This window comes from Grampus griseus (genome assembly GCF_964374135.1).
Source record: "Grampus griseus genome assembly, chromosome: 9".
Lineage (NCBI taxonomy): Eukaryota > Metazoa > Chordata > Mammalia > Artiodactyla > Delphinidae > Grampus > Grampus griseus.
The window spans coordinates 27,979,852-27,996,286 of NC_139003.1; the positions used below are offsets into that span (position 1 = coordinate 27,979,852).

The following is a 16,435-nucleotide window of genomic DNA, read 5'->3' on the forward strand; positions in this document are numbered from 1 at the left end:
TGGACAAGCACACGTAGACTGATCATCAGTAAGAACACTTTCCTCTGGGATTCCACTCTGTGGGGTTAGTTCCTGAACTGTCAAAAGTCGTTTTCATTATGTGGATGACCTCACGTGCCATATGAAGTATGAGGAGAACACTACAGTGTGTCTTCAACTGCACCTAGAGGGTAGGTGTGATTAGAAAGAGTGTTTGAGCGCAAGATGACCCTGGATGTAAATCATGGCTCAGCAGCGGATTTGCACTGTCGTCTTGAGCAAGTCACTGATTACCTCTGAACTTTAGTTTCTGTATCTGTAACATGGAGTCATAGTAACTACTATGCATGATGGTTCTAAATATTAAATATATACATAGTATGTCTGGTACAGTGCCTATACTATCACCACAGTAAGTAGTATTCTGGTTTTCTTTTTTCTCCTCTTCCTTTTTAGTTATTTTTTATTGCAGTCTCATCTTTCTGTATTTCTCACTGTTCTTTTCCTTCTCTTGCACAATTATGCTGCCCCCTTTGAAAACTCTCCATTCCCCCTTCTTTCTCTTTTTTATCTTAAATTAATCCATATAATCCTCTGAAATATTTTATAAACCAGCTCTACCTAACCTGGCCCTCTCTTGTTAGCCAAGCATACACACCCATCCTAACATCTCATTTCAAGAGAACCAGAAACTACTGCTGTAAAACATTAACTTTGTTGTATTGGTCATAGAAAGACAATAGAATGAGAACAATATCCCAAATATTTAAATACCCAAGTAGTACATGTTTACCACTGCTAGACTTACTGAAATTCTCTTAGTTCACTTTATAAAATGCTTTTGGAAACTAGGCAATTTCAGTTATCAGGTCTGCTTTACCATTCTCTTTTTAATTGATTCATATAGAGATTGAAGTTTTTTGTAATGTCATTCTTTGTGACTGACAGTTTAGATGCTGTGAATAAATTTGACTAATTGTGAGTGACAGTGGAGGAGAACAGGTTGCCCATGCCTCACTGTGGCAATAAAGACAGGATGCTTTCACGTTGTCAGTGGCCCAGATCAGTTCCAAAATTGATGACATTCGCTCTTTAGAAAACAATAGGAAACATACTACTAATTTTAAAAATATTGTCAAAAGACACTGTAATGCAGCTTCTGCTTATAATGCCTAAGAGTGCCTACAGAAAAGCAAATCCTGGTACAGAAAGAGAAAAATATATATATATATTTCTGTTCTTCCTTTTGCAGGGGTGGTTTAGCCCTGGCCAGGTCTTTGTGCTGGATGAGTACTGTGCCCGTTATGGCGTGAGGGGCTGTTATAGACACCTCTGCTACCTTACAGAACTGATGGAGCATTCAGAAAACGGTGCTGTCATTGACCCAACCCTGCTTCATTACAGCTTTGCGTTCTGCGCCTCTCATGTGCATGGCAACAGGTATTTTTACTTGCAAACACACAGTGAAATGTGGAGGGGTGACTTGGGAAGAGAGAAAAATGCTATTATCACCTAGTTACAGATTTTAAATAGCAAATGCTTCTTGCAAGAGGAAAAAAAAAACCCACAAAGGAAAAATGTACATCAATATGCCGGTGATTTAGGTGCGCTGCACTTTATGTTTCTTTTTGCCATTAAAGCCACTTGAAACAGAGAGAGAGAGAATCTATGAGATTAGAAGTCGCCTTTTAGTTCTTATGTACCACCTAGTATTAGGGTCTGCCCAGCTTAAGTGTCATCTGTATTTCTGTTGTAATGCATGTGGATGTCTGGGTAGGGTTTGTTGACAGGTTTGTGTATACCTAATGATCCTTGCTTTTCCGCTGTGGAACAAGTGTTCATCGATAAAGCGAGATAAATACTGGGTTTATGTAGAGTCTCCTCCCAGCCCCTTCCCTAATCCACACTTGAGGAACAAGTATCCCCTTTTAGCACTCTAAGCCAGTGACCTCACCTCTTGTCTTACCAAAAGAGCAAAATATCACCTAATGCAGGCCCCCGCAACGATGCATCTCTGACCTTAAAAATCTCTCCACCTTGCTCCCTCTCTCCTCCCCATCTTGTTCCAGGGAACCTTCGCTAGGTGGGGCTCCTCCCATAAAGGAGATGCCCTTTATCTCATCCCCTTTGTACCTTGCCTCACCCGTTATTCCATCTCCCCCCTTTATATTTCCTTTCTTCCCAAAAGCTTCATCTAGCCGCACAAGATAACAGAGTGGTAGTACTTGCTAACTAGATGAGGTAGGGCAAGTTTCTGCATCGAGTTCTGTCTCTATTTCTCCATCTTTAAGAAAGACATAAGATAGTATCTCTCTCAAATCATAAGTTGTGATAAGGATTAAACGCACTCGTGTGTATCAAGCACTTAGAACAGTGCCTGGCTTGTGAGTGGTCAAAAAAATGTGAAGGGATAGTTTACATTGTCTTAAGTACTATGGTCCCGTCAAGCTACCTCTCCATGGTTCTCTTTCTCCTCCCCACCAAACTCCTCTCACCATTTCCCCCGTTCGGCCCCCAGCTCCGCACTTGCCGGTGAGGCTGCTTGAAATGGATTGCCTTCTCCAGCTCCACCCTCCTTACTCTCATGGGAGAGTTGACGCTGTGGAATATCCAAGTCCCCGTGCTTCTGTAAATGCTTCTCATTTTCCCTGATGCAGCTATCTCAGCGCTCCTCTTTTTATTTTATTCTATTACCTTCTTTTTTTTTTGCCGTCTCTTTGCTCATAGTTCGTGTTTCTCCAGACCCCAAGTGTGGCATTTTCTCACGTCTGTTCTTGAACTTGCTCTCTTCTTTCTGAGAATTTTTTTCTACTTCAGTGAAAAATTCTGTGTTGGTGATCTTGCCACTTTCCACAGCTTCAAGTATGACCTCTCTTCATACAGATAATTCCAACCCAACTCTTCTCCTAAGCTACAGATCTCTGTCTACAACTGGCAGCTTGAATCTTCTGCTGATGCCTTAAACTCTCCACATTTAAAACTAAATCCATCATCTCATGAAACCCGCTCCTGTACCTCTCTGAGCTCCTAGCAGAGTGCCTGACAAGAAGTAACACTCAGGCACAAAGTAAGTGTTCAGTAAATACTTGATGAATGAATGAATGACTTTGTTATTTGTATTAGTATCACTTCCAGTAATGGCCATTCGTCTTTCATTTATCTTTCCCTTTTACCTCCTAGCCCCATTTTGCTGCCAATGTCAATATTCTGTCTTTACAGTACTCCTCAGATTTGTCTTTTAGCATTTCCGTTGTGTCTACCCTAATTCTGGCCTTTATTTTTTCTTGCTTATCTACCTTTATTCATCTCTCTACTGCTTTTTCCTCCCCACATTAGTCTAGCAATCACCTTCAAAATTACAGGTTAACTTTTACCATACTCCTTTGCAAAAGCCTTCGGTGATTCTCATTTCATTAACAAATTAAAAATAAATTACAAGTATCGGGTTTTTCCAATATCATCATGTTCTGTCTACCTCGTTTGAAGTCCCGGTATTCTTCGCTACATAATCTTTACCTCAGACAACTTGTTTATCCTCCCTGTAAGGTTTCTTTTTTCAAGTTTTTAAACAGTCAGATATCACAAAATTCCTCTAAGAAGACTTCTGTTAACTCAAGCAAACACTACAAACCTTTTACCTGTAGTTATAAACTTTATCATGTATACTTGTATGCACACACACACTCGCACACGTGCACGCCTGCTTCTACTGCACTAGATCATATTTTAAAAGCAAAAACTACTTCTCATTCCCCTATGATCCTCTGTAAACCTTAACACAGTGCCTTGCATATTGTGGGTGTAGAATAAGTACTTGCTGAAGTCCCCACTGCTGCCTTTTCTCGTCCTACAATAAAATAAGACCGATCCTAATCTCAGAATCTCTTCAGACTTTCACCTCATTATGGAACTCAGCCTTACTTGGAAATTAGGGGAATGTTACAGAGTTTAGTCGCTTTTCCTATTACCCCAAGCTAAACCCTCCACACTCAGCATACTTTGTGGGGGGGTGGCTGTTGGGTGAGATGCCAGGGCAAGCAGGGGACCCTGAGAATAACCAGATGGCTAACCTTTGATAGTCAAAGTGAGGGGCTGTTGTACAATAGTAGAAACTGTCTCTTATCTCTCTGGGCACTGTCTTAATTCCTCCTGACCAATGGATATCAAAAGCTCGGCCCCCCAGTGTTAGGCAGCACTCTGAAATGCAAGAGGGTAAGGAGGTTACAGTGGAACAGACAAACCCAGAGAGCCCTGTATGATCAGATTATTTTAGTCATTAACACAGAAAGGTAAAATTAAATTGAGAACATTAAGTGGAAAATTCAGCTTATGTGCCCCCAAAATGTATGTGTTTGAGACACATTTTAATGGAAAGTTACTGAGGCCATTGGGAGCTGCTGCCACCACCTGGGAGGCAGCCTGATTTGAACCTGTGGGTTGCCATAGTTACTTCTATTCTGTAAACGATTGTTTTCCTTATGATGGTACACTGTAAAATACCATGTAAGGTATGTTTATACGTTCGTGCGTATATTATACTTAATATTACACATTAAATTCATTTTCCAGGTTAAAATATATACCTATGAAGGTATCTCTGGGTGGTGCTTTAGAATAGAAATTTGAGTCAGTCTCTGATTCAGCATTTAGGTCATATGTAACTTAAGAAAAAAAGAAAGGAAGGAGTATAGGTTTTAGGGAAATTTGAACCTCAGTTAGGGTAGAAATATTCCAAGATAACCCAAAAGGCCTAATGTTTCCTATAATGTTTAGAGTCTAACAGATGTCACTCAGAGATGTCGTGCTGTCTCGATGAAAGAATTAAAAGAGGCAAAAGATCTCTACTTGCATCTTGCCTCTGAAATTTGCAAGCTGACCCATGTTGGGCAAATCACTTAACATTTCTGAAATGGGCGTTCTTATATGGAAAAGGGGAAATATTAAGGTGAGGGTCCTGGATAATGATAAAATACTCTATCAGTATTGATTAGTCATTATTCTAGTATGTTTCCCTTTGTCAGCCAGCCACAAGCATGTAAATTGTAAGAGGAGGAAAAACGTGAAAAATAGGTAGTTGCTCAGTGGAAATATTTCAGCGTGCAAATAATTATATTCTTAATTTCTTTGCTAATAGAATATTCTGGGTTTTAGCAACCTCCCTCTGTGAAAATAAGCTTCTCTCATCCCTGTCTGTGGCATCTCATATTTATACAGACTTCCGTTAAAAATACTGTCAGTGTCAAGTCTGACTTTTCTACAGTGTTTGCCGTATTCTCTTGTTAAGATCATCTTTCCGTCTGTCAAGACACACACTCAAAGAGTCGTTTTGCTCATTACCTGAACCGCCTCTGTCAAAAATTCAAAAGAAAAGAAGACTGCCTTTTGTTATGGATGGACACGAAGGACAGCAGTGCTGTCTGGATCTGAACCGTTTCCAGGAGCCCATCGTGTCACATGGCGCTGAGCGCGCTTAGGCGTGTGCCTTCCCTGCAGACACAGCGTCTCTGAATAGCACTCTGAGTGTTTCAGGAGTAAAAGAATAGAGTTAAACAGACAAGGTCTGGCTGGTACTAAGACCAAGGAAGAAAGAGAAAAGTGAGTCAAGGACAGAAACCGACCCACTCGTGCAGGATGCTAGCCACGGACGGCCGTGAAGAACACAGCCCCGCACTCAGCGTTAGCGCAGCTCAGGGCTGTCAGCGAGGAGAAAAGAGACTTTCGGAGACGATACCTGTAGGGCAAGGTTCCAGGTTGATGTGCATGGTTAGACATCTTGGTTTTGTGAGTCAGGCTGATGGTGGAGAAACTAAAGCAGCAACACAAAATGGCTTTTATGTCACTGTTTAATGTAAGGGATGCAGTGGAGTCGCTGACTCTTGTATGTCTAGCAGGGCCATCCTAGAGCTGCTACACACCCGGCAAAGACCAGCTCAGCTGTGCGAGCTTTCGAGTACAGGGTACAGGGAGTACAACGTGACTATAATTTATATGGAAAGTAATCCCTACTTTCTGTGGATTCCAGATCATATCACAGAGTAATAGGCAACCTTCACGGGAATCAGTCAAATCATCATATCACAATACCTCCGTCTTCAGAGATCATAACATTTCCTCTTACCTATCACTTCAGAAATCATGCCTCAACTTCCTGCCTCTCATTTTGGAGACAAGGTTGCATATTTTGAGTCACATCATAGAAGACTGCATCAAATAGGCTCATCAAGAATTTTCATTACCAGTTCTTAATTCTAGTCTTTGATAAATGACTTAGAGAAATTAAGTCTAGGTATCACACCCATTGTGAATCTAGAGACTCACTTCTGGGACAGGGGAGCAACCAGATACAGTGTCATCGCAAGGTGAAATTTACACGGTGTGGCTAACCTGACAGATTTTATCCCAGGTGATATGTGTGCAGAGGTGGAAGAGATAAGTTACCAATGAGGGCCTTTTAAATATACACTGAGGAACCGTTTTTGATTCTATCAGAAACTATAGTACAACCCAAATGCGCCTCAATCAGACTTTCAAACAGAAATATCTACCCCTACTCAAGCTGGAATTCAATACTAAAGATAATTATGCTCTTTAAAATAAGGCAAAAACAGAAAGTGAGTGATGTGGGTAGAGACTGACTAAGTTGGAAATAGCACGGAGCTAGGAGTCAGCACAACTGTCTTCCTGCCGAGGTTCCCCCACTTTTGAGCTATTTCATTTGGAGCAGTTGGTCCTGAGCCTCAGTTTCCCAACCTGTTTCTTGTGAGTAATATCATCGATGCTGCCTACCTGATGAGGTTCCTGAATAGGTCAAATACTATTATGTAAGCACTTTGTAAATGACAAAAATATCACGTAAGTATCAAGCAGTGACATTTTACATATGGTATGGTAGTTAAATAAGCTTTGGGGAATTGCTCTGTAAAAGACTGACAGTGCAAAGGTGAACTTGATAGTGGTGTTACAATTTACACAAGCCTCAAGCAGGAAGATGAGACTGGAAAAGCATTGAATAGGTGCCTCACTTCAACTACCACCCATAAGCATTAGAAGGAGCCATGGGGAGGTTCTGGGATCACCCCCCTTCCGTCCCAGCCCCTCGTGTTGCTGGAAAGCATTGTGGGCCTAATGGGGCAGCAGCATAGACACAGCCAGAAGCAGGAGCCTGGTATCCCATCATCCAGAGTAAGGAAGTTGCCAGGCTGCAAGCTGGGGGGAATGGTTACTAAGGTCACCTAGTCAATTTTCTCTCTTTTCCCTCCACACCATTCTTGCACAGCAAACAACTCCTGGTTTTTTCTGAAACAGTGCACGAAAGAGCCTACTGAAGGTAAATTACTGAGGAAGAGATAAAGCAAAGGGATTTTTTCACTATGACTTTGAATATAGATCAAGTTAACGATGAACAGAAGCAAGAGCTACTTTTCTGGTGTAGCCTTTCTGAAGCTTGGGACCTTTAAAGCCTCTTAGCATCTAAAGTGTGGAAAGGAGTTTGGGGTCTTGCATTGGATCTCCATGTAGTTTTCCAACATACTAAAATTTTTAAAGAACACAGTATGTGATGCTGTTGCATAAAAACAATCAAACAAAACCCAAAAGCTGTATATATACATCTGAACCATTTACCATTACTGTTGCCACTCAGTTTGGTACTTTTAGATCTGTGTTGATCTAAACAGGCACAAGATTGGCCTATTATTTTCCCTTCTCATACTGTTTGTGTCAGGATTTGGTATCCAAGGTATTGTAGCCATATAAAATGAGTTGGGGAGCTTTCCCACTTGTTCTGTTCGAGATTCGAAAGGTCTATCAGTAACCCATTTTTAAAACCATCTGGGAGAGGTACAAACCACTAGGTATAAAATAAACAAGAGATAAGCATATAACGTATAACAGCAAGAATATAGCCAATATTTTACAATAACTTTAAATGGAGTATTATGCATAAAAAACATCAAATCAGTATATTGTACACCTGGGACTAATATAATATTATAAATCAACTATACATCAATATAAATAAAGAAATATTTTTCCTATTCCAAAAAATAAAAGTTACATCAAAAAATAGGAAAACAAAACCATCTGGCCTTAGGGACCTATTTGTGAAAAGATTTTTAACCCTGCATCAGTTTATTTTATAGTTAAAGAACTATCAGGTTTTCCATTTATTTCCTGAGTTAATTTTGTCAGGTTATGATTTTCTGGGAAATAGTGCATTTCATCAAAGTTTTCAAATGCATTGATATTAAGTTATTCAAATTGTTCTTTTTATACTTTTATTCCTGCCTATAAATGTCTTCCCTTCACATTCTAATAGTGTTCATTTTTACCTTCTCTCTCTCTTTCCCCGTCAATCCATCTTAACAGAAGTTTGTGAAATTTATTGGTCTTTCCAAAGAAGCAATTTTTGGCTTTGTTGGACTCTATTGCTTCTATGTTTTCCATTTCATTAATTTTTTGAAAAAAATAAACTTTTTGATTTTAGAATAATTTTAGATATACAGAAAAATTACAAAGATGGTACAGAGAATTTCTGTATTTCAATTTAGTCTAATGTTACATACATAATAATGTCATACATTCCTACAGCACATTTGTCAAAACTAGAAGACCAATATTAGCACATTACTTTTTTTTTTTTTGGCTGTGTTGGGTCTTCATTTCTGTGCGAGGGCTTTCTCCAGTTGTGGCAAGCGGTGGGGGGCCTCTCACTATCGCGGCCTCTCTTGTTGCGGAGCACAGGCTCCAGACGTGCAGGCTCAGTAGTTGTGGCTCACGGGCCTAGATGCTCCGCGGCATGTGGGATCCTCCCAGACCAGGGCTCGAACCCGTGTCCCCTGCATTAGCAGGCAGACTCTCAACCACTGCGCTGCCAGGGAAGCCCGGCACATTATTCTTAACTAACCACAAGGCCTTATTTGGATTTCACCAGTCCATTGGGGTATTTTGTTGTTGTTTCTTTTTTTTAAAATGCCCTTTTTTCTTTTCCAAGGTCCAACTCAGGATACCACATTACATTCAGTCCTCAAGTCTCTTCTGATCTGTGGCAGTTTCTCAGTCTCTCCTCCTTGTTTTTCATGACCTTGACAGTTTAGAGGAGTACTGGCCAAATATTTTGTCAAAGGTCCCTCAATTTGGGTTTCTCTGACGTTCTCACAGTTAGACTGGGGCCACAGGTTTTTGAAGAAATGAAATACCCTCTCATCTCATCCTTTCTGGGAGCACATGGTATCTACAAGACACAGCTGGTCATGGTAACCTTGATCACTTAGTTAAGGTAGTGTTTGCCAGCTTTCTCCACTGTAAAGATATTGTTTTGCTGTCTCCATGTGCTATTTTTTGGATGTAGGTCACTAAGTCCAACTCATACTCAAGAAGAGAGGAGAATTAAACCCTACTTCCTAGAGGGAGGACTAGCTACGTATAGTAAATTGGAATTCTTCTGCAATGAAGATTTGTCTCTTATCCCCTGTGTATTTAGTCAACCACTTATTTATATCAATATGGATTCACGTATAGTTACTTTGTACTTTGGGTTATAATCCAATACTACTTGGTTTTGTTGCTCGAATTGCTCCAGCTTTAGCCGTTGAGAGCTCTTTCGGACAGACTCCCTTTGGTGTGTTTTTTTGAGCACTTTCTTACACTCTGGTACTAAAACATGCTTGTAGTTCATATTGGTTTTTCCCTGCCTCAGCCCTAGAATCAGCCATTTCTCCAAAGATCCCTGATACCTTTTCTTAGAGAACGGTATATAGAAACCAAGATCAGGATGATGGATATGCTCATTGCTATTGGGATGCCATTGCTTCCAGGCCCTCTGAGTGGACACAGCTAGGTGATATGTATGTATGTGTGTATACTAACCCATGAGTTCATGCTGATGTCTCCGCCTCTAGTTCAATACCACAAAGCTCATATTAGCCACCCTCTCTTGCTTATTCGTAACTTCTCTCTTCAACAGTGAGAAATCTGGCTTCCACCATCCCATCCATTTACTTGTTTGTTCAACCCCAGTATACATGTAAAGCAGTTTCAGAATTTGCCAACTAGAGTACACTGTGTACAGGGCCTTTAGTTCCTTAGAGTTTCCAATCAAAAATGTTTTCCGGGCTTCCCTGATGGCGCAGTGGTTGAGAGTCCCCCTGCCAATGCAGGGCACACGGGTTCGTGCCCCCGTCTGGGAAGATCCCACATGCCGCGGAGCGGCTGGGCCCGTGAGCCATGGCTGCGGAGCCTGTGCGTCCAGAGCCTGTGCTCCGCAATGGGAGAGGCCACAACAGTGAGAGGCGCGCATACCGAAAAAAAAAAAAAAAAAAAAAGTTTTCCAAAGTTCAATATGACACCTTCTTTTTTCCCCCACGCTATTTAATGAGGTTATGTCATACAATACAGGTAGAGTCACTTGCACAATATGCATTCCATCCTGGGATCCCTCAGTGTCCTAGTTGATATAGAATTTTTTTTTTCTTCTTTAAGCTTGTATACAGTAAAGTTCACTCTTTTTGCTACACAGTTCTTATAGTTCTGTGGGTTTTGGCAAATGCATAGAGTCATATATTCACCACCCTAGTGCTAGTTCTGTCACCCTAAAAGTTCCCCTGTGTGCCCCCTTTTGTAGTCAACCATTTCATTACACTTAGTCTTTGATTTTATTATTCCATCCTTCTACTTTCTTGGATTATTTTTTCTACCTTCCTAAATTAGCTATTTAACTCATTACTAGTCATCTTTTCTTCTTTTCTAAAATAAGTATTTAAGGTTAAATTTCCACTAAGTACCGCTTTTCCTACATATATGCATTTTGATAATGTATTTGATTCAAATTCACTCTAAGTAATTCTAATTTCCATTATAATTTCTTCTTAGACACAGGATTGTTTATAAGTATATTTTAGAATTTCTAGGAAAGTGAATTTTTTTTTTGGTTATATTCTTGAAAATTGATTTCTAACTTAATTTCTTTGTGTTCAGAGAATGTAATCTGTATGATACTGATTCTTCATAACTTGAGACTTCTTTATGTCCAGTTATGTGTTAAATGTTGTAAATGTTTCATGTCATTTGAAAAAATATGTATATTCTGTAGCTTGGTAGGGCAAGCAGGAGTTCTGTGGTTGAAATCTTCTAAATTCTTACTGGTTTTTTTGTCTGCTTGACCTGTGGGGTTATGACCAAGGTGAATGGAAAGCTGCCACTGCAGTGGTGTTTTCTTCCTCTACTTCTGCAAATTTTTGCTTTGAGACTGTTTCTTAGGTGTGTTGAAGTTTAAAAATTATTAAATATTCCTGGTGAATGGAAATTATTATTAGATTTAGTGACCCTTTTCATAATTAATAATGCATTTTACATTAAAGTTTATTTAGATGGTTATTAGCGTAGCCTTCTTTTGGCATTTGTCTGATATATGTTTATTCTTACTTTTAATCTTTCTGTATTCTTGTGTCTTATAAATAGCATACTAGAAGGGTGAGCTGTGACAAAACGAGAGAGAGGCATGGACATATATACACTACCAAACGTAAGGTAGATAGCTAGTGGGAAGCAGCCGCAGCCGTATAGCACAGGGAGATCGACTCGGTGCTTTGTGACCACCTAGAGGGGTGGGATAGGGAGGGTGGGAGGGAGGGAGAGGCAAGAGGGAAGAGGTATGGGAACATATGTATATGTATAACTGATTCACTTTGTTATAAAGCAGAAACTAACACACCATTGTAAAGCAATTATACCCCAATAAAGATGTTAAAAAAATAAATAAATAAATAGCACACTAGATTCTGATTTAATTATCCAATATAACAATTTCTGTTTTTTAATTAGTTTAGTCCATTTACAATTATCATGTGTATTGATATAAGTAAATTCATTTCTACTATTTTATTTTGGACTCTTTTTGGCTCATGTCTCTAAGCTTTTTGTTTCTTTCTTGCCTCCTTTTTGTTTCACCCAGTGTATTTTCTTTTTTTCTCCTCATTTACATTTTTCACCTTTTGAAGATTTTACCATGTATGTGACTAAAATTTTAAATCCTATGTTAATCAGCAAATTTTCCCCTCCTTCTGCCAAGTGCAGAGACCTTAGAACATTTCCCTCCAGTCACCCGCTTCCTGGCTTACATGCTTATGTTATCTGGTATTTTAACTGTATCCTTATTTGTTTTCTAATCTTACACATTAGACATTATTTTTATTATTTTATACTCAATACTTGCTTCAATTTAGAAATTACTTTTTTCCTAAAATATATTCTTTGGAATTTCATACAGTGGAATACCTATAGATAATGAATTTCGGAATTTCTTTGTTTCATTCACATTTTTGAAAGAAAATTTTGCTTGTTATACATTCTACACTGACAGTTATTTTCTCTCAGAACTTTGCAGATAGTACTCCATTTTCTTCTGACTTCCTGGGTTAAGAAGGCTTCATTGCCATTCTTTTGAGGGAGATTTGATTTAATAGTTTTAGGATTATTTTGTTCTTTTGTGTTTTATGGGTTCACTGTTCAGTGTGGATTTCTTTTTAAATAATTCTGTTTGGGAATTTTGTGGCTTTCTGATCCATGTGCGCTGATATTGGGTAAGTGCAAATTTCTTTGAATTTACCTTGATTGGGATATGAAGATCCATGTTTGTCATCAGTTCTGGAATATTGTAATCTCTTTAAATATGGTCTCTCCTCCAATCTTGCTCTCTCAAACTCCAATTACCTATATATTAGGTATTTTATCTTCTATATCCCTTAATGTCTCTAAAACATATCCTATCTACTTATTTCTCCAGCTGCATTCTATATAATATTTTTAGTTTTGTCTTCTACTTCAGGACTCAGCAGACCTTTTCTGTAAAGGGCTAGACAGTAAACATAATAAATATTTTGTACTTTGTGGGCTATATGGTCTGTCACAACTACTTGACTCTTACTGTATAGCAAAAGCAGCCGAATGGGCAGTATGTAAATGACTGAGTGTGGCTTGTGTTCTAATACAATTTGATTCACAAAGACAGGTGATAGACTATCATTTGCTGGCCCTTGCTCTACTTCCACACTTCTCTCTTCAGCTATGACACCTGCTTTTCTAACCTACTCATTGAATTGTTAATTTCAATTATTAAATTTTTTTAGTTCTAGAAATTCTCTTAGGTTCTTTTTTAAATCCATTTGGTAATTTCTGAGTAGCTCTCATTCCTTTCTTGGCTTTTATTTCCTTTTCTGTTTCCTTAGACCTTTTATAATTAGTTATTTTGTATTCTGATCATTGCAATAGCTAAAATTTCTAGGTGTTTAAATAGATCCATTGTTTCTGCTGATGTTTTTGCCATGGTCAACCATTTGCTTATTCTGCTAGCAGTTTTTGTAGTAAGCACATATACTTGGATTAATCTGTGGAAATTCTACAAGGCCAGGGTGGAGAATGCTTGCTTCGCAAAAGGATCTGCTCTTGCTTTTACTTGGTGATAGGAGGTGCTACTGGAGCTGCTTTATTTTCCATCTTGGAGATTCCTCGATTGCACAGGTGGTACCCAGTTTAATGAGGTCAGGCAAGTGGTGCATATTCTCAAGAAAGACTCTTTTCACTCAGTCTATAGATGTTGTACAAACAGACAGATTTCCTTGTTTGTCCTCCTTGGCAAGGATATTGATTTTCTAGCCCATCCTTTCACTGATAGTATAGCCCATTCAAGCGTCCCATTTTTTGCAGGCATCTCAAGTTTAGCTGCCCATGCAGATTAGGTCTCTGAGCCCGTGGTGCATTCCCTTGAACAACACAGCTACAGAACCTCCTTGGAATCGACATTTGCCCTTAAGGCAGCCCTGGTATTCACATGCACCCCTACTTTGATTTCAGCTCCTAATTCATTTTTATTTTCCTCCTCTTGGGAGATTTTTTTACTTTCTTGTAAGTACAACATAACATTTAACAGTATTTGCTATAATTTATTCAGTGTTCAGGAGTTTTGTAGTGAAGAGGGACTTTTGGAGTACCACATCAGTCTACTATAATAGGAGCAGAAATCACATGATAAAACTTGCATTTTGAGAAAAACATTTGGACATCTCAAAGGAGAACTTCCTGGGACTCTCTCCCTAACCCCTCTGCTTCAAGTGCCCCCTGGTTAACTGCTGCTCATCCATTGCATCTCAGCTTTAATATTCCCAAACTGAATCCTTACCTGAAACTCAAACTACATCAGAGCTTTGTACTTTCGCCCTTCTTAAATGTAATGTACACTTACTCTCTAATTTTTCTTTTTTATGCCTTTCCCTATTATAAATTCTATTAGGGAAGGAGTCATTTCTGTTGTGCTTATATTGTATCCCCAGGACCTGGCCAGTACTCGATAAATATTTGTTGAGTAAGTAAATGAATGACATTGGACCATATGTTTACAAATTTTATAGGTGACATGTTGGGGCACTTCATAAATAGATCTCACAATTACATGTTCTTCATGAGTTAAATGCAGTGAGTTTTATGGCCCGTGGAAAGACCCCATGTAACCAGCAAGATTGTGCCATTTTACAACATAGAAATTAATAAATTGAAACAATGAAATACCCTTTTTATATATAAAATTGAAAATGATTATAACACATGATAAAGACCACAGTTGATGAGGTTAGAGGGAAATTAATAATTTCACACACTGTGGGTCAGAGTATAAGCTGGTAAGTGCTTTCTTAAGAAGCAGTTTTGTGATATGTATCAAATGCCTGAAAGTGTCATCTCATTTGTCTTAGCTCAGGCCACCATAACAAAATACCATAGACTAGGTGGGTTAAACAACAGAAATTTATGTTCTAACAGTTCTGGAGACCAGACGTCTGGGCGCCAGTGTAGTTGGGCTTTGAGGAGGACTCTTTTCCTAGCTTGTAGATGACTCCCTTCTCTCTGTGTTCTTACAGAAGAGAGAGAAAAAGATCTCACTCTTCCTCTTCTAACAAATCCACCAATCCTATCAGATTGGTGTCCTAGCCCTATGACCCCATTCCACCTTAAGTACTTCCTAAAAGCCCTGTCTCCAAACACAGTAATATTGGGGGTTGGGACTTCAGCATATGAACTTTTAGGGAAATACAGTTTGATCCATAGTACCATTTAACCTAACAATATACTTTCAGGAATTTATCCCAAGGGAACAATCAGAGATGGGTTAAAAATATTTAGTGTAAGATTGGTTATCACAGCAGTGTTTATGGTAGGAAAAAAATGGAAAAAGTCTAAATTTCTACTAATAGAATATTGGATTAATATATTATGGTGCTAAAGACTGTCATGCAGAGTGAAGTTAGTCACAGAGTCACTCTATATGATATAGTATAATATCGCTTATATGTGGAATCTAGAAAAATGGTACAGATGAACTTATTTGCAAAGCAGAAATAGAGACACAGATGTAGAGAACAAACATATGGATACCAAGGGGGGAAGTGGGGGTGGGATGAGCTGGGAGATTGGGATTGACATATATACACTACTATGTATAAAATAGTTAACTAATAAGAACCTACTGTATAGCACAAGGAACTCTACTCAGTGCTCTGTGGTGATGTAAATGGGAAGGAAATCCACAAAAGAGGGCATATATGTATACGTATACATACTGTATACTGACTCACTTTGCTGTACAGCAGAAACTAACATAACATTGTAAAGCAACTATACTCCAATATAAATTTTTAAAAAAATACATGGTACATCCATATAATGAAATATCATTCTTCCATTAAAAAGCATATATTAGAATATTTAAATGATTTGAGCAAATGTTTATACTTCACTAAAAGAATCAAATTATACAGTAGAATGTGCAATATATGTATAGATTTATAGAAAGAAGGCCGGATTATATTTACAAAATGGTATTACCAGTTATTTCTGATTGGGGCATTTAAGAAAACTTTTGTCTTTGTATTTTTCTGAATTCTCCTCCCAAATTATGATGTGTATATAGTTCTTTAATTTTTTTAAAAAGTTATTTTAAAAAATATTAGGCAGAGATGATACTTACATCAGAGAACACTATCAACCTTAATTCTCTTTATTTTTACACTCCTCTTGATATTTTATTTTTCTTGAGTTCTAGAATTTTGTGCAGTATTTTAATTGGTTCCGGGAGAGGACAGTTATGAGACACCTTGATACCTGACCTTGACCTGTCTGTCCATCATTACTTCACCACAAAAACTAAGTCACAAGATCACGTATCTTCATAGTGTCAGATTCCTGCCTTTTTTTTTTTTTCTGTAGAAGTATCTAAAACCTCCAAAGAAAATAGAATACAGATGGAAATTCAAATATGGAAAGGATCAGGAGGGAGGAGGGTTTGGAAAAAGAGAATATGATTTTTAAATTTCATTTCCAAGATATTTTCTCCTAGAAAATCTGTTTCTTCTATTTCAATGAATGTATAGGGGTAGAATTAATTTCTTCTTCTGTATATTTGAAAATTTTA

At 38.4% G+C, this 16,435-nt stretch overlaps 1 protein-coding gene across 3 annotated transcripts in view; it reads left to right on the plus strand.

Annotated features, from left to right (window-relative positions):
- Positions 1–16,435, plus strand: part of CADPS2 (calcium dependent secretion activator 2) — a gene marked incomplete at its 5' end in the record, with an annotated part of 490,811 nt that overhangs the window by 329,067 nt on the left and 145,309 nt on the right. For all 3 annotated transcript variants that reach the window (XM_082661437.1, XM_082661438.1, XM_082661439.1), the window contains one exon: positions 1,232–1,419. In XM_082661437.1, coding sequence (XP_082517563.1) covers positions 1,232–1,419 — 188 coding nt within the window. The remainder of the gene's footprint in view (positions 1–1,231; positions 1,420–16,435) is intronic.